Genomic DNA, 24,156 nt, shown 5'->3' with positions numbered 1-24,156 from the left:
ATTTGGATATGGCCAATGGAGGCATCCTTCAAACTGGCTATCAAAACTATCCTTATTTGTGTATGATTAAGCTGCTTTATTGCAAAAGACAGACATATAGTGTACCTGTTTGTATGGAGGCGAGTTCTGGTGAACTGTGAAGTTGTTCATCTGGTAGGTTCGACAGAGAACCTCTACCTCGTCTGTGTTAATGGTAACGTCTAGTGGACTGTAGAATCCTATTCCCACTCCTTCCTGCCTGGAGAACACAGTTAAGGGCGGTTAGAAGTTGTTAATCCTTTGTAGATACTGTTGATTGAAGTTACAAATTCATGCCATTCTCTACAGTCTGTAAAACAATCCAGAATGTTATATACAGTTGAAGTCAGACATTTACATACACCTTAGCCAAATACATTTAAACTAAGTTTTTCACAATTCCTGACATTTATTTTAATTTTAATTCCTGACACCCTTTTATTTTAAGAATGTGAAATGTCAGAATAAAGCTAAAGAGAATGATTTATTTCAGCTTGTATTTATTTCTTCACAGTCCCAGTGGGTCAGGAGTTTACATACACTCAATTAGTATTTGGTAGCATTGCCTTTAAACTGTTTAACTTGGGTCAAACGTGTCGGGCGACCTCCACAAGCTTCCCACAATAAATTGGGTGAATTCTGGCCCATTCCTCCTGACAGCGCTAGTGTAACTGAGTCAGGTTTGAAGGCCTCCTTGATCGCACACGCTTTTTCAGTTCTGTCCAGAAATATTCTATGACAATTGAGGTCAAGGCTTTGTGATGGCCACTCCAATACCTTGACTTGGGAAGCGAAACACATAAAGTAGTCAAACACGGATGTGGAACCGCTTTTGATGATATTTGTTGATGGAACAGTGCAAGTAAAATCGTGTAAGTAAGGTATGACATGGTCTATCCGCTTTGTGATGGTGAGTATGTTAACCAGTCGAAAATGTTGTCTTTTTATTACTTGCTGTCTCTAGAGAAAGGGCTCGCCTACTGTGCCTCAGCTGACGGCGCGCTGATTGGCTGAGCGCTAAACGAGGAGGGGCATGCATGGGATAGACAAAACAGACAGAACACCCGTTCCCCTTCAGTTGATAAGATTATCCTTCTTTTTCATTACATTTCTAACATGATTCAGTTACAACAAAACATAGAATCCATTCTGGGTGAAATGAGAGAGGGGATTTTATTATAAATGAATGCAACTTAAACTAGTGTGGCCATAGTGCCACGTGAAACTCAGAGGTGTTAAGTACTTAAGTAAAAATACTTTCAAGTACTACATAAGTAGTTTTTTTGGTGCATCTATACTTAACTTCACTAATTATATTTTTGTAAACTTTTAGTTTTACTCCATTACATCCCTAAAGAAAATAATGTACTTTCTACTATTCCCTGACACCCAAAAGTACTTGTTACATTTGGAATATTTAACAGGACAGGAAAAGGGTATAACACACTTGAAGAGAAAATCCCTGCTCATCCCTACTGTATCTGATCTGGCCGACTTACTAAGCACAAATGCTTTGTTTGTAAATTGTGTTGGAGTGTGCCCCTGGCTCTCCGTAAACTTTTGATACTTAAGTATATTTTAGCAATTACATTTACTTTTTCAAATCAAATTGTATTAGTCACATGCTCCGAATACATTGAAACCCTTACTTACAAGCCCCTAACCAACAGTGCAGTTTCAAAAAATATGGATAAGAATAAGAGAAAAGTAATTAAAGAGCAGCAGTAAAAAAACAACAACATATACAGGGGGGTGCGCACCGGTTAGTTGAGGTAGTATGTACATGTAGGTAGAGTTAATTAAAGTGACTATGCATAGTTGACAACAGAGAGTGGCAGTGGTGTGGAGAGGGGAGGGGGGGCAATGCAAATAGTCTGGGTAGCCATTTGACTAGATGTTCAGGAGTCTTATGGCTTGGGGGTAGAAGCTGTTTAGAAGCCTCTTGGACCTAGACTTGGCGCTCCGGTACCGCTTGCCGTGTGGTAGCAGAGAGAACAGTCTATGACTAGGGCGGCTGGAGTCATTGACAATTTTTAGAGCCTTCCTCTGACACTGCCTGGTATAGAGGTCCTGGATGGCAGGAAGCTTGGACCCAGTGATGTACTGGGCCATTCGCAATACACTCTGTAGTGCCTTGTGTTCGGAGGCCGAGCAGTTGCCATACCAGGCAGTGATGCAACCAGTCAGGATGCTCTCGATGGTGCATCTATAGAACCTTTTAGGGATCTGAAGACCCATGCCAAATCTTTTTAGTCTCCTGAGGAGGAATAGGTTTTGCGTGCCCGCTTCACGACTGTCATGATGTGCTTGGACCATGTTAGTTTGTTCGTGATGTGGACACCAAGGAACTTGACGCTCTCAACCTGCTCCACTGCAGGCCCGTCGAAGAGAATGAGGGCGTGCTTGGTCCTCTTTTTCCTGTGGTCCACAATCATCACCTTTGTCTTGATCACGTTGAGGAAGAGGTTGTTGTCCTGGCACCACACGGCCAGGTCTCTGACCTCCTCCCTATAGGCTCTCATTGTTGTTGGTGATCAGGCCTTCCACTGTTGTGTCATCGGCAAATTTAATGATGGCGTTGCAGTTGTGATTGGCCTTGCAGTCATGAGTGAACAGGAAGTACAGGAGAGTGCTGAGCACACACATCTGAGGGGCCCCTGTGTTGAGGATCAGCGTGGCGGATGTGTTGTTACCTACCCTTACCACCTGGGGGCGGCCCGTCAGGAGGTCCAGGATCCAGTTGCAGAAGGAGGTGTTTAGTCCCTGGGTCCTTAGCTTATTGATGAGCTTTGAGGGCACTATGGTGTTAACGCTGAGCTGTAGTCAATGAATAGCATTCTCACATAGGTGTTCCTGTTGTACAGGTGTGGAGTGCAATAGAGACTTCATCATCTATGGATCGGTTGGGGCGGCATGTAAATTGGAGTGGGTCTAGGGTTTCCGGGATGATGGTGTTGATGTGAGTCTTGACCTGCCTTTCAAAGCACTTCATGGCTACAGACATGAGTGCTACGGGTCGGTAGTCATTTAGGCAGGTTACCTTAGTGTTCTTGGGCGCAGGCACTATGGTGGTCTGCTTAAAACATGTTGGTATTAGAGACTCAGACAGGGAGATGTTGAAAATGTCAGTGAAGACACTTGCAAGTTGGTCAGCGCATGCTCGCAGTACACTTCCTGGTAATCCGTCTGGCCCAGCGGCCTTGTGAATGTTGACCTTTCTAAAGGTCTTACACTCATCGGCTGCAGAGATCATGATCACACAGTCTTCCGGAACAGCTGTTGCTCTCATGCATGTTTCAGTGTTATTTGCCTCTAAGCGAGCATAAAAGTAGTTTAGCTCGTCTGGTAGGCTCGTGTCACTGGGCAGTTCTCGGCTGTGCTTCCCTTTGTAGTCTGTAATGGTTTGCAGGCCCTGCCACATCCGATGAGCATCAGAGCTGGTGTAGTACAACTCGAACTTAGTCCTGTATTGATGCTTTGACTGTTTGATGGTTCGTCGGAAGGCATAGCAGGATTTCTTATAAGTTTCCGGGTTAGAGTCCCGTTCCCTGAATGCAGCAGCTCTAGCCTTTAGCTCAGTGCAGATGTTGCCTGTAATCCATGGCTTCTGGTTGGGGTATGTACGTATGGTCACTGTGGGGTCGACGTCATCAATTCACTTATTGATGAAGTCGATGACAGATGTGGTGTACTCCTCAATGCCATTGGAGTAATCCCGGAACATATTCCAGTCTGTACTAGCAAAACAGTTCTGTAGCTTAGCATCTGCTTCATCTGACCACTTTTTATTGATCTAGTCACTGGTACTTCCTGCTTTAATGTTTGCTTGTAAGCAGGAATCAGGAGGATGGAATTATGGTCAGATTTGCCAAATGGAGGGCGAGGGAGAGCTTTGTATGCATCTCTGTGTGTGGTGTATAGGTGGTCCAGAATTCTTTTCCCTCTGGTTGAACATTTGACATGCTGATAGAAGTTTGGGAAAACTGATTTAAGTTTCCCTGAATTAAAGTCCCTGGCTACTAGGAGCGTCGCCTCTGGGTGAGCATTTTCTTGTTTGATTATGGCGGAATACAGCTCATTCAATGCTATCTTAGTACCAGCCTCTGACTGTGGTGGTATGTAAACAGCTACAAAGAATATAGATGAAAACTCTCTCCGTAGATAGTGTGGTCTGCAGCTTATCATGAGAAATTCTACCTCGGCAATAGCTTGAGACTTCCTTAGATATCGTGCACCCGCTGTTGTTTACAAAAATACACAGACCACCGCTCCTTGTCTTACCAGACGCAGCTGTTCTATCCTGCCGGTACATCGTATAACCACCCAGCTGTATGTTGATATTGTCATCGTTCAGCCATGACTCCGTGAAGAATAAGATGTTGCAGTTTTTAATGTCCCGTTGGTAGTTTAATCTTCCCAATAACTCATCCATTTTATTGTCCAAAGATTGCATGTTTGCTAGCAGAATTGAGGGGAGTGTTTTTTTTTCAATCGCCTCCAACTTCTCAGAAGGTAGCCCGCTCTCCAGCCTCTCTTCGTCCGCCTCCTCTTCACGCAGTTCACTGGGGTTAGGGCCTATTCCCTAGGGAGCCGTATATTCTCCGCCTCGGGCTCGTCAGAGTCTTAAGTGTATTTAAAACCGAATACTTTTAGACTTTTACTCAAGTAGTATTTTACTGGGTGACTTTCACTTTTATTTGAGTCATTTTCTATTACGGTATATTTACTTTTACTCAAGTATGACAATTGGGTACTTTTTCCACCACTGTTGAAACCAGACTTTTTTGCACTGTTGTTGGGCTAATATTTACATCCGTAGCAACAGCCCCCTGTGAATCCTTTCTCAATAGAAGCATTCAGTGAATTGTAGCTTTAAGACTAAAGTTAAGAAGTAAGATTAGGAGATTAGGTTCATGTTCAATAACTACAATATTTACCAATACTATACGTTTCACTTCCAAAAGGATTCTAAAGTTATATTCCACCGATACAATATTTGTTTTAGGTCATTTGTGAAATACATTTTGTGTATGCATTAATGCATTACATGTTTCTTCTGCAATCAGTGCTATATTTGATCATCTAATTTTAAAGATACAAACCATGCACTCCACCAGTTCTCTTATATATATTTTGTGGGAAGGGAAGTTAGAAAGAGGTGAGCAACAACAACCTTATCTGTGTACAACAGCCTTTCTCTTTCTGTCAAAGCCAGTAAGAAAACAGACCAAAAAAAGATTGCACAGATAGGTATATATACTCAAACTGCAGCACAAGCATCAAGTCATTTTAACTGCCCAGTGTCTCTGAGGTACTTCACAAGAAAGATGAGCCTGGTCTGTGTTCAGTTGGGACTATTTGTATTTTGGATCTTTGGTTCCTGGGGTTGGCTGAGTAACAAATGTATGAGAAAGTGAATTACTGGATGTACATTCACGCTAACTGCCCAAGCATGATCGGCTTCACTGCCAGTTGCTGGGATATATATGACCTCAAAGTCAACCTCTCTGTTGTTCCATCAAACTACCAGACCCTCTGTCTCGAGATCAGGAGTGGATACGTAATGCAATCTGGCGCTCTCTCTCGATTCTATGCTCTTGAGAGACTTCACCTAGAGGGCTTTCTACCCACGATTCTCCATGGCACCTTCAAGGGACTGTCCAGTGTAAAGACACTCTCTCTGAACTGTAAGGGGATGATACAGTGCAACAATGCATCGCTTCTATCCAACACTTTCAGGGACCTGACTAATCTGGAGGAACATTCCATTGACGATTGCATGCTTTCTGTGATGGCACTGGATGTATTTGGAGGGATCCCCCTATTGAAGAAACTCACAGTCAACAGATGTTGTGCACAGGAGCTATCTGATTTGCTATGCAGGATAGTTCATATGTCCCAGTCAATAACAAGCCTGACATTTAAGTCAGAGGAGATAGTCACTTTGAGACCCCCAAACTGCTCTGACACCAAAGGAGCTGTTCTTGAGCTTCCTCATTTCTATCATCTTCAAGAGGTGAGATTTTCATTCCCTAACGCTCATCACTTAGATAAAGGTGCATTCAAATGCTTTGAAAACATCACAGATCTCTCTGTGCCTATAGTTGATGAGCCACAGACACAGCTTCTGCAGTCTGGCATCAAAAGACTGCAGGCATTTGATTTTTACAACAAATGCATTTCCTTTGAGTCAGTTTGTGAAACAGTATTCAAACTCTCAATCACAGAAATTAATGTAGGAAATGATCAATTCTGGAACATCACATCTGCTGTGAGAAACTGCCAGGGGATAAAGAAGATTAATTTAAATTATTATGAACATGATCATGATCATGATGCAATTAACTTGAATTTGATCCATGATTTGAAGAATCTCGTTGATTTGGGTGTTTTCATTATGCACTCGAGGGAAGTTGAAATCAGTATGCTTTGTGACATCCAAAGGGGTCCCGTTCTGTGGCTGAAAAAACTGTGCCTGTTAAGCTTTCAAATCACAAACCACCTCAGAGCAGTTTGGTTGCTTGAAGAATCTGAAACAGCTGATTTTGTCAGGAAATCAGATTACCACTGTTGCAGACTTTACATGGAACTAGCTAAATTGAGGTTCTTAGACCTACGGAATAACAAGATCTCTCAGATAACAGAGAACAGTTTCTTTGGCCTGCATGGCTTGGAAACCCTAATTCTGGAACTAAACCCACTTGAAACGATTGAAGCATTTGCCTTCATCCACCTCACTTTGCTGAAGCTCATATGTTTAGGGAACTTTCAACCTTTGCCTAGTGAGTTGGAGAGTAGTGTGAATGTGAATCTGACACACATATTTGGTGTGTTCCCTCAAGGGTTAATGCACATGAACATTTCTTCCATGTGGTACACCCTCAACATTATCAACGGCAGCAACAGCACCCCAAAACCAGGGGTTTCCCTTCAGCTCAGTGCCACAACTGTATTCTTCCAGGACTGCTGGAGACCGTTTTTCCAGTCCGTCGTCAGCCTCACAGCCATAACAGAACGCCTCCTGTGTGGGTCTCATTTTGCCGCAAGATACTTCACCTCCCTACAGTACTTTGGCTTCAATTCTGTGCTGTCAGCTGAATTTGTGGACATGACTGACCTGAACACACTTGTGGAGATGAGGTATCTATTTATCCATTTACTTAACGGTAGAGTGAGGACAAACAGCTGTATAGTTTCAAAAGTATACTATAAATTAGATTAAAAGCTGTACTGTATGCAAACCATCCAAGTCTGGCCTGCCTGCTTTTTTAAAAGTATGAATGGGGTTTAAGAGCAGTAGTGGTCTAAAGAATAAAAAGAAGTATGAGATTATTTCAAAAGTGCATTTACAAGGTAACTGATTATAATCCAACTGTAGGTATCTGACGCTAATGGGAGTGGAACTCTACCGGCAGCCAGGACTGGCCACTATGTTCCACAACCTCACCAAGCTGGAGACCCTGAACCTGGTCACCTGCAGGATCCTCAGTCTGGAGGAGGAGATGAGCAGAGACCTGCATTCCCTCAGGTAGATAATAGAAACACCCACCCATATGAAGGCAGGCAGGGTTTGAACCCATCCCACTGAGCACAGATGTCAGTTCAACGTCTCGTTTTGAATTACTTTTCGTTGTTGTCAACTAACCGTGAATTCAACGTGAAGTCAACAACATATGTCACCATGTCATTGGATTGAAGTTAATAGTTGGGTGAAAGTAGGAAATGCCCTTACGTTGATGACTTTTTGAAAATCCAATCACTTTTCCAACATTGGATACAACTTTGATTCAACCAGTTTTTGCCCAATGGGATGCCATAAGAGGCCATGTGTGGTCTGGATTTGCCACCACTAGACAAGACTATGGCACTACGAGCTACAACTACAAATTATTCTGTGTTTGATTGGCTAGCAGCGTCTACAAGCTGGCCTCCGTTTGGGCCCTTAGAGTGAACAGTTTTCTGCCGTCTCCTCAGACAGTTCAGTGTGATGGAGAGCTTCACAGAACCGCTGACCAACCTGAGGTACCTGCTACTCTACAATTTTCACTTGGACTGCAGCTGTGACAACACCTGGCTGCTCGCCTGGGCTGAAAGACAACCACATGTCCAGGTCGTATTTTATCACTCTGGGGAAGCAGACGTGACATGTAAAAACGAGAATGGAATCCAGAACTTTGCCAGTTAAGAAGAAAGATATACTGATAATGAAGAGCATCCATTTATTGTACAACCATAGAGGCAACACACACATAGAACACCACCATGGCCGTTTAGCATTTGGACTTGCCATCTAGGCCTGGATGTGAAGCCACGACCTGTTTTGAATGCTTTCTCAATTGATAGTGTCCATAATATGAGTCATCTAAGCGTCAAGGGATGTCTTTGTTTCCGTCATTGCACCGTCCATCTCAGGTACTCAGCAGCCAACTGTTCCCTGGACGTGGGCTTTGTCCTGTTCCTCTGCACCTCGCTGGGCATGCTCCTCTTCATGCTGGTAGTGCTGCTCCATCAGCTGGCTCGGGAATACCTGCTGGCCTTCTGCCACATCATCCGCTGCTGGCTGGATGAGGCTGTACGGAGGCCCAACCTCAGGGGGCGCTACTGCTATGATGCCTTTGTGTCGTGCAGTGGGAGAGACGAGCGCTGGGTGGTGGAGCAGCTGCTTCCGGGCCTGGAGCAGAGGGGGCCTCCCTTCCTGCGTCTATGTCTGCACAGCAGGGACTTCCAGTTGGGGAAGGACATTGTGGACAACATCACAGACAGCCTCTACGGTAGGTATCCTGGGCTACTAGAATTACTATATACAGACTCACCGGTTAAAAATGCCAAGCCAATGGCATCACCATCTATTGATCCTTCTTATTGGTCTGGTTCCAGGCAGCCGCTACACCGTGTGTATGGTGAGTCGTAACTACCTGCGCAGTAACTGGTGCTCCCTGGAGCTGCGGCTGGCCACCCTCCGTCTGCTGGTAGAGCAAAGGGACATCCTTATCTTGGTCTTCCTGGAGGACATCCCTCCTCGCCAGCTGTCTGCCCACCACCGCCTGGCCAGGCTGGTCAAGACCAGGTACGTACAGCATGTGGAGAGGGGGTTCTGTGAACTACATTCTATCATTTATTTAACTAGGAAACATCCTTTCAAAAACATACAGTGCATTCAGAAAGCAATCAGACCACTCCACATTTTGTTACGTTACAGCCTTATTCTAAAATTGATTAAATATCAATTTACGCACAATACCCCATAAAGCGAAAACAGGTTTTTAGCCATTTTTGCAAATGTATAGCAAAAAAACTACAGAAATACCTTATTTACATAAGTATTCAGACCCTTTGCTATGAGACTCCAAATTGAGCACAGATCTGCGGAAGGGTACCAACAAATTCTGCAGCATTGAAGCTCCCTAATAACACAGTGGCCTCCATCATTCTAAAATGGAAGAAGTTGGGAACCACCAAGACTCTTCCTAGAGCTGGCCGCCAGGCCAAACTGAGCAATCGGGGCCTTGGTCAGAGAGGTGACAGAGCTCCAGAGTTCCTCTGTGGAGATGGGAGAACCTTCCAGAAGGACAACCATCTCTGCAGCACTCCACCAATCAGGCCTTTATGGTAGAGTGGCCAGACGGAAGCCACTCCTCAATAAAAGGCACATAACAGCCAGCTTGGACTTTGCCATCGGGCACCTAAAGGACTCTCAGACCATGAGAAACAAGATTATCTGGTCTGCTGAAACCAATATTGACCTCTTTGGCCTGAATGCCAAGCGTCATTTCTAGAGGAAACCTGGCACCATCACTTACAGTGAAGCATGGTGGTGGCGGTATCATGCTGTAACGTAGCGAAATGTGGGAATAGTGAAGTGGTCTGAATACTTTCCAAATGCACTGTATATTTTTTGTGACCTCAAGTGTTGAGGAACTTGACTTGAAAGGCTTGTCTTCTAAATGATATTTTACTTATATACAGTATCTTCATTATGACTTTAGTGTATGCTGTATTTCAAGTGTTGTATAATGCCTTGAGTGTGATAAAGCACTTTATACTTTATTCAAATAATCAGTTATTATTGTGATCCCCAGGACCTACTTGGACTGGCCCCAGGACCAGGCCATGCAGCCTGCCTTCTGGGATTGTCTGTGGACCAAACTGGTCCCTCCTGAACCACATCCTGGCCAGTGACCAGATACAGTACTACACTCTTTTAAAAGGGGTTCTAAAAGGGGTCTTTGTTGGGTGAAAAGGTTCTACCTGGAACCATAATGGGTTCTCCTTCAGAGATGAGCAAATCACTCTTTAGGGTTTTAGAGAGCACCTTTTTTGTGTACATGTCTAGACAGTGGTATTCTGCTTCCAATTAACTTTGAATGAACTGTGTTGATGCAATGACCAACCGTTGTCAACAGCAGAGGGAGACAAAGACCTTCAATCATATACAGTACACAGACTTCCGATGTTCAAAATATGTTTGCAGCAAAAAAAGGAAACACCTTCTCATCTAACAATGACGTTTATGGCTTTGCATACATTTTTATTATTGGATTCAATAACATGTTCCGTCTCTCTCTCCTGTCTTCTTCTAGCGTTGCATTACTGTATGACACAGATGTATGATACAGCTGATTTTCTCTGGTCACCATCTCAGCAAAGCCACGTACTGGAAACTCACTTCGGGGGGGTTCTACTAAGCTAACATGTGGAATTGTTTTGAGATGTTGATACCATGGATCATTTAGTTATTTGATTTTGAGGTATAACACAACAACAAAAACGGAGAACACCATCGCGTTCGTGAGTGTCTCATCTTTCCATAGAGTGATCATATTAGTTGGCCAAACCGTTCGGACGCTACAGACATTTCTGCGAGTAGACCCATTTTTGGGATGTCTCATGGTCTGACAAACACCGCTGTAGGTCGGCCACCTTCTACCGCAGATGCGGAAGGCCGGCATAAGTGGATATCTCTAGCTTTAATTGGTGGATTTTTCTGGGGATTTTTTTATTATGTTACTTAGATTCATGCACGGGTGCATCAGTAGACTCTTAAGGATTAACAGAAGAAGTGATCTTGAATGTAGCCTGGCCCCATATCTTTCTGTGCTGTCTTAACAACGTGGTCATGTCACTGACCCATAGGATTTGGAAAGACACCACAAACAGATCTGAGACCAGGCTATCTTGAATGAGGCTGATTTAATGCCATTGTGCACTCTATACAGATCAACACAGAACATTTGGGGAGGTTTTATTGTCCGCCGAAGTAGTACAAATACACATGATCATATTCTACATTCAATCCCTATACAGTCTGAGGGATGCTCGGTGTCATCATCATCATCATTGTTATATGTCAGTAACTAACTATTCCTGAAGAGGACTTATAGATGTAACGTTACACACAGGACTTGATGGTTTCTCTAACCAGTGGGTTTCTGAAGTTAGCTCACAGTTATCTCTCTAGGCAAGTTTGAATTCCTATGGAAAAATAAATGCTGTCGCTACCTCGCTTTCAAACCAAGGTACATGAATTGTGGAGCAAACTGGAGATGAGACGATATTCAACAACTCTTGGTAGGACAGTGGAAGTTGTAGAAGTTTGCTTCAATTGTCCTACCAGGAGTTGAGTTCCTAAACATGGCAGTTTGTTCCAGGTGTTGTTAAGCGTCAGATCGGTGGTTGGCTCTCTCCTTAGCTCTTTTCATAATCCGCTCCAGCTCAGCCATGACAGGCAGTGGGCCCTCATACTTGTTGGTCTCGATGGACCTCAGCTTCTCCTGGTAGTTCTTTGGCAAGCCATTCTGCTCCGCCCCCATTAAAATCACCTGGGGCAACCAGAGAACAACCAACATAAAATATTTATAATTTCATAGGAAGTTAAACCATATTAATCAGACAATCACTTATACAGTATTTTCTGTTATCTAACGACAATAAATGACCAGTGGCGCCCATTAAAATCCAGAACATCAATAGTAACTACCCTTACGCTATAGTAACTGCCCCAAGAATGTGTGTATCTCAAATACTGTACCCATCGAACCACACACCACACATAGAACACGCCACATAACAGAGGAACAATGCACTCAGCTCAACCGTATGAGTCTGGTACACACACGACAGAGCACTGCACAAAGCTTCTGTGGTCACAAAGCCACGCTCCACGCCTGTTACATTCGCTGGCTGTTTTTCCTCACACCATTTTGATTATTTAGCTAGAGCCTTTAGATGTGCAATGAACCGTCTGGAAACACAGTTTAGTAACTGTTCACATTGTCCAATCCAGTGCATGAGATTGGGTACATCCGGAATGAATTGATGGATATCTACTAAATAAAAAATGAAACAAATCCTGTGTTCTTGCGAAAGCCAGAATATGAACCTGGAATGTAGCATTCCAGATGCTTCAGAGAGGGAGGTTTTATTTTGGAGAGGGGCTGTGAGTGAATAGTCAAAAAAATCCACTGACCTAGTTGCTGCTCTTTCCCTATTGTCTTTTCAACACAAAGCCATCTGGGAGCTGTCAGTGGCAAACGCCAGAAAAAACACCAAAACACTGGTATTTTTGCCACCACAGTGAGTGAGTGACAGAGACTCATTCAAGAGGATGATGTCAGCCACACTGTCATCCGCAAGTAACGAGTGATGTGTGAATTCCTTTTTCACAAGCTTTAGAGAATCTCTTTGATTTGCTGTTGTTTTGGTTACGAATTTGAGCATATAGAGTATATTGTTAAATTACAATTTGTTTGAAAAAGCACTTGTTGGTAAATACCTTTTCAGAGATTTCTATCAGAGATCATTTTCAGAGACAACTATTTGCATTTCTCTTCATCTTCCACTGTATACCCATAGAGAGCACCACTTTCATTAACAACGTTCCTCTCTACACTTTGTAAGGTCCCTAACATCTTACAGGGTTCCATGTCAAGTCCATGTTCTTAAATGGATTTGGAATGACAGAGATATAAATAGATTGAGAAAGTGAGACAGTGTGTGATAGAGAGAAAGATAGAAAGGTGGAGGAAAAGAGTGTAAAAGGAGGTGTGTCACCTTGAGGTACTGTGGAGACGGTGGAGCGTAAATACAGCTGTTCATGATGTAGGTGCGACAGTTGAGCTCTTGGCCCCGAGTCTTCACATTCACCTCCACAGGGCTGTAGGCCCCTAGTCTCACGTTCTCCTGGCTGCACACACACACACACACATATAAATACACCCACACAACTTTGGAACGGGTTAGAACTAGACCACTTCAACCACGATGAAGAAGCACTCAGAAGGACACAACAGACTTAGTATTTATTTTTATTTTTTCATGTAACATTATTTAACTAGGCAAGTCAGTTAAGAACAAATTCTCATTTACAATGATGGGCTACACCGTCCAAACCCTGGACGACGCTGGGCCAATTGTGCGCCGCTCTATTGGACTCCCAATCACGTCCGGTTGTGATACAGCCTTGATAAAGTAGACACTGTATGCACCAACTTGGATTAGGTGAACAAGATGAAGGTCTCTTACCTGTCTAGAGACTCGAGGTCGGCCACGTTCATCCTCCATACAACTCCCCACACCTCGTCCGCTGGGCTGTTCTCGATGGTCGCCACACCCCCATGCCAGCGGTCACTGGCCAGACCCTTGTAGTTCCCAAATATCAGCTTGTAGTCCTGGAGAGAAGGAGAGATAGAGAGGGTCAGGTTAAGGTCAGGTGTCCTCCCAGGTCATCCTTATAGTCAGGTCAGGTCGGGTCGTACCTTGAGCCTGGCCACACAGTGAATGGAAGCGGAGGGGTTCTTGAGCTGGAGCCTTTCCTTCAGTAGGTTGCTGCCGTAGGCAAAGTACAGGAAGGTGTGGATTTCTATGTTGTCATCCATGCTGACAGAGAGGAGGAGAAGGAGTAGGAGCAGGAGGAGGAAGGGCAGGGTGAGGAGGAGGAGTCAAGGGAAGACAAGGAGGATGTGTCAAGGGAAGACAAGGAGGAGGAGGGAGGAGAAGAGAATAGAGAGAAACCACAGTCAGCAAGAGTGCTTGGAGGCGGAGCAGAGACGCAAGGTGAGGTCATGAGCGCTACTGTGACAGAGATCAAACTCTGCACCCCCCTCTTTTATACCAGCCCTCTCTCCACTCACTGACTCCCCATTCTCATGCTAATCCATCGGGCCTGCCCTGTGCTGTACTGTGCTGTGCCCACCACTGCCACACAATACACAAACAGCCTGCTGGTTGCTGAGCCTTATGGCCTGAGCTGGCTGAGCTCACAGTCACACCAGCATGTCATTCACAGTGTGATGCAACAAGCCTGCATAGCGCTGTCTTGTGGACAGAGAAGTTAGTGGTGTGTTGCAGCTGATGCTTTGACAAATAGGCCAATCCATCAGTCATGTTGGCTTGCATGCACATGGATTTATGTTTACACCCCTGTTGGTAATCAGACAGACCTAAATTATGGACACTGAAACATCATTTGAACTTTGCTTTGAAATCATGTCATGGGCACTGGTGTAGTGGAGGGTAAATGCAGTTTACACACCTTTTTTGTTTTGTGCCAAGCTTTACCCATCTTTTGCAAAAAAAATGCATTGAAAGTATAGGAAGCATTACTGGTCACGGGAATGAACGGCTAAACATAAACACGGCTGGTCCATCAAGGTCCAGTAGGTAACTTTGTGGACGACCTGACCAAATTCACATGGAAAAGTAAAATCAAATCAAATGTTATTTGTCACGTGCACCGAATACAACAGGTAGACCTTACAGTGAAATGCTTACTTACAGGCTCTAACCAATAGTGCAAAAAAGGTATGAGGTGAACATTGGGTAGGTAAAGAAATAAAAACAACAGTAAAATGACAGGCTACAGTGGGGCAAAAAAGTATTTAGTCAGCCACCAATTGTGCAAGTTCTCCCACTTAAAAAGATGAGAGAGGCCTGTAATTGTCATCATAGGTACACTTCAACTATGACAGACAAAATTAGAAGAAAAAAATCCAGAAAATCACATTGTAGGATTTTAAATGAATTTATTTGCAAATTATGGTGGAAAATAAGTATTGAGCACCAAAAGTTTAAAAAGTGTTGATAGGGGAAAGAATGCGGTCGGATCATCACATAATTGGCATATATATTACTCTTACATAATTTCCATGTGGGCGTGGATATTGGAAATTGAATCAAAGCCTACTAGATGATAAATTGTTTAGAACTAGGCCAGAAGAATTTATAACTGACTTTTTCAGACATAAAATAGGTATAACACTGGGATATGTTCCGCATTGCGTCCAACAACAACAATGAAGAATACGCTGATTCGGTGAGCGAGTTCATTAGAAAGTGTATCAGCGACGTTATACCCACAGCAAACCAGAAACCGTGGATTGATGGCAGCATTCCCGCGAAACTGAAAGCGCGAACCACTGCTTTTAACCAGGGCAAGGTGACCGAAAACATGACCGAATACAAACAGTGTAGCTATTCCCTCCGCAAGGCAATCAAACAAGCTAAGTGTCAGCACAGAGACAAAGTAGAGTCGCAATTCAATGGCTCAGACACAAGAGGTATGTGGCAGGGTCTACAGTCAATCGCGGATTACAAAAAGAAAACCAGCCCCGTCGCGGACAAGGATGTCTTGCTCCCAGACAGACTAAATCACTTTTTTGCTCGCTTTGAGGACAATACAGTGCCACTGACACGGCCCGCTACCAAAACCTGCGGGCTCTCCTTCACTGCAGCCAATGTGAGTAAAACATTTAAACGTGTTAACCCTCGCAAGGCTGCGGCCCAGATGGCATCCCCAGCCGCATCCTCAGAGCATGCGCAGACCAGCTGGCTAGTGTGTTTACGGACATATTCAATCAATCCTTATCCCAGTCTGCTGTTCCCACATGCTTCAAGAGGGCCACCATTGTTCCTGTTCCCAAGAAAGCTAAGGTAACTGAGCTAAACTACTACCGCACCGTAGCACTCACTTCCGTCATCATGAAGTGCTTTGAGAGACTAGTCATGGACCATATCACCTCCACCCTACCTGACACCCTAAACCCACTCCAATTTGCTTACCGCCCAAATAGGTCCACAGACGACGCAATCGCAACCACACTGTAAACTGCCCTAACCCATCTGGACAAGAGGAATACCTATGTGAGAATGCTGTTCATCAACTACAGCTTAGCATTTAACACCATAGTACCCTCCAAACTTGTCATCAACCTCGAGACCCTGGGTCTCAACCCCGTCCTGTGCAACTGGGTACTGGACTTCCTGACGGGCCGCCCCCAGGTGGTGAGGGTAGGTAACAACATCTCCACCCCGCTGATCCTCAACACTGGGGCCACACAAGGGTGCGGTCTGAGCCCTCTCCTGTACTCCCTGTTCACCCACGACTGCGTGGCCATGCACGCCTCCAACTCAATCATCAAGTTTGCGGACGACACTACAGTGGTAGGCTTGATTACCAACATGACGAGACAGCCTACAGGGAGGAGGTGAGGGGCCCTCGGAGTGTGGTGTCAGGAAAATAACCTCACACTCAACGTCAACAAAACTAAGGAGATGATTGTGGACTTCAGGAAACAGCAGAGGGAGCACCCCCCTATCCACATCGACGGGACAGTAGTGGAGAGGGTAGTAAGTTTTAAGTTACTCGGCGTAGTGTTTTCGTTGCAGGCCGTGTCAGTGGCACTGTATTGTCCTCAAAGCGGGCAAAAAAGTTATTTAGTCTGCCTGGGAGCAAGACATCCTGGTCCGTGACTGGGCTGGATTTCTTCCTGTAGTCCGTGATTGACTGTAGACCCTGCCACATGCCTCTTGTGTCTGAGCCGTTGAATTGAGATTCTACTTTGTCTCTGTACTGGCGCTTAGCTTGTTTGATAGCCTTACGGAGGGAATAGCTGCACTGTTTGTATTCAGTCATGTTACCAGACACCTTGCCCTGATTAAAAGCAGTGGTTCGCTCTTTCAGTTTCACACGAATGCTGCCATCAATCCACGGTTTCTGGTTAGGGAATGTTTTAATCATTGCTATGGGAACGACATCTTCAACGCACGTTCTAATGAACTCCCACACCGAATCAGCGTATTCGTCAATGTTGTTGTCTGACGCAATACGAAACATCTCCCAGTCCACGTGATGGAAGCAGTCTTGGAGTGTGGAGTCAGCTTGGTCGGACCAGCGTTGGACAGACCTCAGCATGGGAGCCTCTTGTTTTAGTTTCTGTCTGTAGGCAGGGATCAACAAAATGGAGTCGTGGTCAGCTTTTCCGAAAGGGGGGCGGGGCAGGGCCTTATATGCATCGCGGAAGTTAGAGTAACAATGATCCAGGGTCTTTCCACCCCTGGTTGCGCAATCGATATGCTGATAAAATTCAGGGAGTCTTGTTTTCAGATTAGCCTTGTTAAAATCCCCAGCTACAATGAATGCAGCCTCCGGATAAATCGTTTCCAGTTTGCAGAGAGTTAAATAAAGTTCATTCAGAGCCATCGATGTGTCTGCTTGGGGGGGGGGGATATATACGGCTGTGATTATCGAAGAGAATTCTCTTGGTAGATAATGCGGTCTACATTTGATTGTGAGGAATTCTAAATCAGGTGAACAGAAGGATTTGAGTTCCTGTATGTTTCTTTCATCACACCATGTCACGTTGGCCATAAGGCATACGCCCCGCCCCTCTTCTTACCAGAAAGATGTTTGTTTCTGTCGGCGCGATGCGTGGAGAAACCCGCTGGCTGCACCGCTTCGGATAGCGTCTCTCCAGTGAGCCATGTTTCCGTGAAGCAGAGAACGTTACAGTCTCTGATGTCCCTCTGGAATGCTACCCTTGCTCGGATTTCATCAACCTTGTTGTCAAGAGACTGGACATTGGCAAGAAGAATGCTAGGGAGTGGTGCACGGTGTGCCCGTCTCCGGAGTCTGACCAGAAGACCGCTTCGCTTCCCTCTTTTTCTGAGGTACGCTGATGATTCATGTTTTCTTTTAAAACCACAATTAGTCTCTCCACGGCCTCTTAGAGGATCTAGATACTTTTGCTATCCTCTCTGGATTAAAACCAAATGATGATAAGTGTACTATATTACGTATTGGATCACTAAAAAAGGCTAATTTTACATTACCATGTAGTTTACCGATTAAATGGTCTGATGGAGATGTAGACATACTCGGTATACAAATCCCAAAAGAAAGAAATGATCTCACTCCAATACATTTTTATAGAAAGTTAGCAAAAATAGATAAGATCTTGCTACCATGGAAAAGAAAATACCTGTCTATTTGTAAATTAATCACCCTGATTAACTCTTTAGTCCTATCACAGTTTACCTACATTATTTGCTTATGGTTTTGCCTACACCTAGAGACCTGCTTTTTAAATTATAGGAACAAAAAATATTTGGAATGGCAAGCCAGACAAAATTAAAAGGGCCTATTTATATAACGAATATAAATTCGGGGGGCAGAAATTATTAAATATTAAAGCATTAGACCTCTCACTAAAGGCATCAGTCATACAAAAGTTATACTTAAATCCAAACTGGTTCTCTAGTAAAATGGTAAGAATGTCTCATCCTATGTTCAAGAAGGGCCTTTTTCCCTTTATTCAGATTACACCTGCTTACTTTCGGTTGTTTGAAAAGGAAATATCCAAAATACCATTATTTTTAAACAAGCCTTAGAAAGTTGGTTGCAATTTCAGTTTAATCCACCTGAAAAGACCGAACAAATAATACAATAAATATTGTGGTTAAACTCAAATATACACATTTTTTAACGTATTGTTCGAATATTTTTTTTAAAAAGGTATAATTTTAGTGAATGATATCAAAAATAGGACTGATGGAGTTATGTCACACATACAACTAACACAGACATATATAAATGTCAACCAATGAATTGCATACCACAGAAATGGAAGAGGCAAGTAGAAGGGGAAAAACATTAAGGAACTTGTATGTCGGCCCTGTATTAAAGAACATAAATGGTTAAAGAAAAGTGTGATTAAAAAAAACATACACCAATTTCATTTAAGGAACAAAAAACTGACAGCTGTGCCATATAAATTTCAAAATAGTTGGGAAGAGATTTTCGATGTACCCATTCCATGGCACATGGTTTATGAATTGAATCGCAAAACAACGCCAGATTCAAAACTTCAAATTTTTCAATTTAAATTACTATCCAAAATTCTTGCAACCAATAGAATGTTATATATATGGGGGATACAATATTCCAAGCTCTGCAGATTCTGCTGTGAGGAGGCAGAGTCATTAGATCATTTATTTTGGTATTGTCCATATGTGGCTCGTTTTTGGTTCACAGGTCCAGGAATGGCTGAAGAATTGCAACATTTGCCTAGAACTACCGCTGCAGATAGCAATACTGGGTGATTTGAAAAGCCATAGTCAATCAATCAATAATATTATTATTATTTTAGCAAAAAAATATATTTTTAATTTACCATCTGTAGAAGCTATGAGAATAGAAAGGTTCAGTACTTTTGTGAAACATCACAGCACAGTTGAACAATATATGACAAATAGAAATCCAAAATGGATGATGCTAAGAGATAAATGGGAGGGGTTGAATGGAGCTGAAGGGTGGGACTAATAACAAGATAACCAATGTAAAACATACGGTGTCTATAAAATGTATATAGGTTCAGAACTGGAATGGACATCAGAAATAGAGGAAGGACTGAAAACAAACCAAATATAACTATTGTAAAATAGATTGTGTCTGTAAAATGTGTTTAAGATATATAAACTGAAGGTAGAAGCCTAAGTGTTATTGTTTATTAGTTTACTCCAATTGGGGGAAGGGTGGTAGCGTTTGCGGGGAATAATAAAGGTATATTCTAAAAAAAAAGTATGAATGTCTATATAGGTATGTGTATGTATATATGTGTATATATATTACATGCGTGTATGTATATGGGTATATATATTTACCCAAAAAATATATGGGGGATTGGAAATGATGCAGACAATTACATTGATGGAAGCAACATTCTTTCTGCAATATTAAGCTGATCCACCCATAAAATTAAAAAAATAATAATAATCCTTTAACAGTGAATGAGTGATGACCTTGAAAACACACAAGACCGATAGTTATGTTCAACAAGTATATTATTCTTCCTGCTTTATCTAGCTCTATTTGGGATATTTTACATTGCCTTGCTACCTGATAGGTAATCCATCTCAGATGACGTCCGGGATCGTAAGCATTTACAAATTCTTAACATGTTTCCTGGATAATTGGAATTCATAACATATCATATCATTTTATTTGCAATTGGTTACATATCATATGAAATGGATGATTTTTTTGTTGTAAGTTTTTTAAATTGAGCCTTTATTTAACTAATGATGTAGTACACAATTGAGCACAATTTTAGTGACTGTTTATGGCTGGAGAGCACTACTTTAAAAACTACTGGTTGAAATTATTTAAAAACTTTGGAGCATCACTTTAATTTGCACAAACTGCATTTGGAGTTGGATGGAATCCTAATCACTTCATCATCAGACGTTTCTGATGATGAACTGCGTGCGCTATTCTTAATGACGTGTAAATTGATGATGATAATGACCCCGTTGTACTCATTGCTTGAGCCCACATGGATTGCATAGACTAGCCAGAGATTATGGAGGAATTTCTCTGAGCTAGCCTACTGGAATATTTTCACCGCGCCCACTCAAAACAGCATTTCGCTCACTGATGGAGCGGGAGAAAGAACTAACCAATAGGAAGCAAGCGCCCAGCCCACGTCGAACTCTCGCATCCATCCCAAACTGGAGGAGGACCACAACCTGCAATTGTCTGTCTGCGAAGTCAGAAACGGAGCATATTTCATACATAAACTGAATGTGTTGAAGGAGAACATTTGATTACATACCGCAGTCGATTAAAGTAGATGTTTTTGTTTAATTCAAATAATGTTGTGTGCGCAGAACGCCTGATTTCTTTGAGCGATAAAAAAAAGGTAGAACTATTAATAAAACCTATAATTTGCTATAATTTGCTTGTTTATCATTCAAGCAGATAGGAAGAGAACACTCCTGGCCTGCGAATACAAAGGTAATATCAAACAGATTTTTATTGTGATCTATCATTGCATGCAAATAAACTTGAAGAATGCTTCTGTAATATTCACATATGCCATTGATCAAGAGCATTGTTAATCAATAAAAATGATATTTTACAGAATTGAACCTCGAGGCTAGAATATCTTGAGGCTAGAGTATCTTCCACTTTTATGTGTCACCTGTGTTCTTTGATTTATGGTAGCAAGTGCATGTGAGGGACACATTGACAAGTGAGGGGGTACAACAAAAGAAACGTAATGTTGGTTACATTGTGGTGGTGGGTGTTTTAAAGTGGCAACTATCAGTTATAGCTGCTTCATTTGGCCATATGAAAGCATGTAGGGTATTCACTTATTTCTACATTTATCTCCTTGTTTTATTTATCACGGTTTGTACACAGTATATCGTTTTTATTTTACTGTCAGTCTCTCTGTCGGTCTGCATTAATTAATTCATCTCACCCTTGTTCCTTCTAACAACCTATTGATAAATCCATTATATCTTGCATGGATAAAGCTAGAGACATAAGCATGGACAGCCATGGATGATGTTGCAGGTTTTACTGGAGAACATTCTCGGTCTCGTGCTCAGGCCCTATCATGTTTGTCCTGAGTCGGTGTGAAGAGGGGTGAGAGAGATCCCCAGTATGGAGCCAGGGAGTGGTCCAGGGTCGGGGGCTGGAGCCCCTTCCTCCATTCACCTCCTCCAGCTCACAAGGGGGTACTACTTTTCACAAATGGAACTGTGGGATAGTGTGGGTCTGCGAAGTGACTCAATAGTTCTGTTAGACTCTGGTTGACATGTTTGTAAGATTTGACTGGGGTCTGGATGGAATAGCTAGATACTTAGGGAAGGATCCTGCTAAAGTTGTAGCTGGTAGGACATCCAAAGATCTTACATGATCCTTGGAAATATTACAGCAGGTTTTGTTTCCAAATGTCATGTCCATCAATAAACAAGTATAGGTTTATAATTGACCAAGCCTGTTATTTTTCTATCAGTTGTTGGAAAAAGTTTCTGACTTCGACAGTCACCCTTTGTCTACCCTAATCAAGAGTAAGACTGTATCTGTTTATTCCTGTAGATGGCAGTGTTGCGTTTGAAATGACCACATAGAGTAGATAAAGCATCACGTCTACCATTGGATCAGATCAAATTCCCACTCAAATGAAAAAGGGAAAAATAACTTGAAAAAAGATGCTGTCATGACTATAGAATTGTATTATTATGGAGATAAAACCTTCACCACAATCAGTCAAACTAGCTGACCGAAACTCTTACTAACTTAATAAATCCCTGGTAATAGAGCTTTGGACCTGATACGCCTTAGTGGTGGCAGCCTTCTCATTGAAAAGCACTGTGGGTTTTCTGGTTGAGTTGAGCCAGAAAACTCAACCAGAAAACTTGAGCCAGAAAACTCAATCTATATATTTCCATATATAAGAGATAGTTCAGCCAGGTTTTAGAACGGCTGCCATGTTAGCGCCCAGATATAACTTCATTCTTGAAAGGTTGTTGATGTAACAGTACGAGAACGCATCTGACAATTCCCTATGAAATTACCTGCTGTAAACAAGCAAAACAGAGTAGCGGATTTGACAGACGTTTTCATTGATTAGCATTCAATATGTATCCAAGTCTGTACTGTGTTGTGCTGTCAACAAATTACATATCTGCTTTCACTGGAAATTTTCATAGGTTTTGAAAACTATCAGAAATAAACAGCACAATGTGGAAGTGTCAAATGATCACTTAGCAACAGCTATGGAGGAGGAAGTGGCGCTGTCGGAATGTTCAGATATATGGCTCTGGTATTTCCGTAGTCCAGTTTTTGCCTTGAAACATTGGTGAAAGTGTCAGAACCCCATTCCAAACAAAAAACGGACGGAACAACTGAACGACAATATCTCAACACACAGAGGGGAGCTGACATGGTTTCCATGGCAAACATCAGTTCCGGGTGTTTTGTCACCGAACAGTAGTACACTCTCTGGCCAGACTTTCCCACGCGGGGCGAGCCAAGAGTCATGCTGCCTTGATGGTGTTCCAGACCAATACATGTGATTCAGGTACTATACTTGATCTTAGCCAAAACACAGGGGCGTGCTGTGGCGTGACGCTCACAAACAAAAGGATCTGTAAGCAATTCTATTTCATTGTAAATAAACAAGTGTCAAATTGTGATTGAGGGAAAACATAAACAATACACTCATTAAGTATATGCAAATGGCCTCAACTGGTCAACCCATCTTGTGACAAGTGTACAAGATTTAAGAGCAGACTGGGCACATTGCTTGGAGAGACAGAACAGGCGTGTGTCAATGGCCCTTTGAGAGACAAAGACCCATTGAGAGAACTGTTTTGTAACGGCGTCTTAACTTTACAGACAGTCTGTACCGCAACAGTCACTAATTGTCCATTGTTGCCAGGGCTATGGGCCAGCGAGGAGTTGGCTCTCGTTCCTGTAGCGTTCCTGTACTGAGCAGGCATGGGGTCTCTGTTCCTCGCAGCAGCCACAGCGACGCAATGTCAGGACCTGTTAAAGCATTTACCGTCAGAACCCTAACCCAGACGGACTGTGCCTCACTGTGGTGGATGTTTTGTCCAGATCTTTCCTGTCAGATCTGTCCCAATCCCAGGCAGCCTCTGGCCTCTGGCCTTTCTGCTTTTTATTTGGAAGGATGTGGCCAGTTGAAAGCTCACCATGGTGCAGACTGAGACCAGTTCTGGGTTACAGACAAGAGGATATGATGTTGACCTCCTGCGAGCCGTTCTTGCTAAATTCCACATCTGTCGACAAAACATGCCTCCTCTTCCCCAACCCCCCTCCTATTGTACAGTTGAAGTCGTAAGTTTACATACACTTAGGTTGGAGTCATTAAAACTAGTTTTTCAACGACTCCACACATTTCTTGTTAACAAACTCACTGTATAATTCACTGTATCACAATTCCAGTGGGTCAGAAGTTTACATACACTAAGTTGACTGTGCCTTTAAACAGCTTGGAAAATCCCAGAAATTGATGTCATGGCTTTAGAAGCTTCTGATAGGCTAATTGACCT

The 24,156-nt window shown here is 42.9% G+C and overlaps 2 protein-coding genes across 2 annotated transcripts; one reads left to right on the top strand and one right to left on the bottom strand.

Annotated features, from left to right (window-relative positions):
* Nucleotides 1-6,886: 6,886 nt before the first annotated feature.
* Nucleotides 6,887-10,197, top strand: LOC112236469 (toll-like receptor 13). The gene is made up of 6 exons (XM_042304402.1): nucleotides 6,887-7,158; nucleotides 7,397-7,545; nucleotides 7,968-8,195; nucleotides 8,427-8,789; nucleotides 8,896-9,085; nucleotides 10,098-10,197. The coding sequence occupies exons 1-6, from the start codon at nucleotides 6,887-6,889 to the stop codon at nucleotides 10,195-10,197; spliced, it is 1,302 nt and encodes a 433-aa protein (XP_042160336.1).
* A 1,047-nt stretch (nucleotides 10,198-11,244) lies between these two features.
* ggctb (gamma-glutamylcyclotransferase b) lies at nucleotides 11,245-14,182 on the bottom strand. Its single transcript, XM_024405062.2, has 4 exons — nucleotides 13,773-14,182; nucleotides 13,540-13,685; nucleotides 13,069-13,201; nucleotides 11,245-11,837 (listed from the first exon to the last, which is right to left on the bottom strand). The coding sequence occupies exons 1-4, from the start codon at nucleotides 13,890-13,892 to the stop codon at nucleotides 11,673-11,675; spliced, it is 564 nt and encodes a 187-aa protein (XP_024260830.1). The 5' UTR covers nucleotides 13,893-14,182; the 3' UTR covers nucleotides 11,245-11,672.
* Between the last annotated feature and the right edge of the window lie 9,974 nt (nucleotides 14,183-24,156).

This window comes from Oncorhynchus tshawytscha, linkage group LG23, assembly GCF_018296145.1.
Source record: "Oncorhynchus tshawytscha isolate Ot180627B linkage group LG23, Otsh_v2.0, whole genome shotgun sequence".
In the NCBI taxonomy this organism is placed as follows: domain Eukaryota; kingdom Metazoa; phylum Chordata; class Actinopteri; order Salmoniformes; family Salmonidae; genus Oncorhynchus; species Oncorhynchus tshawytscha.
This window is presented reverse-complemented; position numbering and strand designations above follow the sequence as displayed.

Bases quoted from the DNA above. Each gene is read 5' to 3' on its own strand.
- LOC112236469 (XM_042304402.1), top strand. From the start codon at position 6,887: ATGTGGTACACCCTCAACATTATCAACGGCAGCAACAGCACCCCAAAA. The intron at 7,159-7,396 runs GTATCTATTTAT...ATCCAACTGTAG, and splicing joins AACACACTTGTGGAGATGAG to GTATCTGACGCTAATGGGAG. The intron at 9,086-10,097 runs GTACGTACAGCA...TGTGATCCCCAG, and splicing joins GCCAGGCTGGTCAAGACCAG to GACCTACTTGGACTGGCCCC.
- ggctb (XM_024405062.2), bottom strand. From the start codon at position 13,892: ATGGATGACAACATAGAAATCCACACCTTCCTGTACTTTGCCTACGGC. The intron at 13,686-13,772 runs GTACGACCCGAC...CCTTCTCTCCAG, and splicing joins ACTGTGTGGCCAGGCTCAAG to GACTACAAGCTGATATTTGG. The intron at 13,202-13,539 runs GTAAGAGACCTT...GTGTGTGTGCAG, and splicing joins GACCTCGAGTCTCTAGACAG to CCAGGAGAACGTGAGACTAG.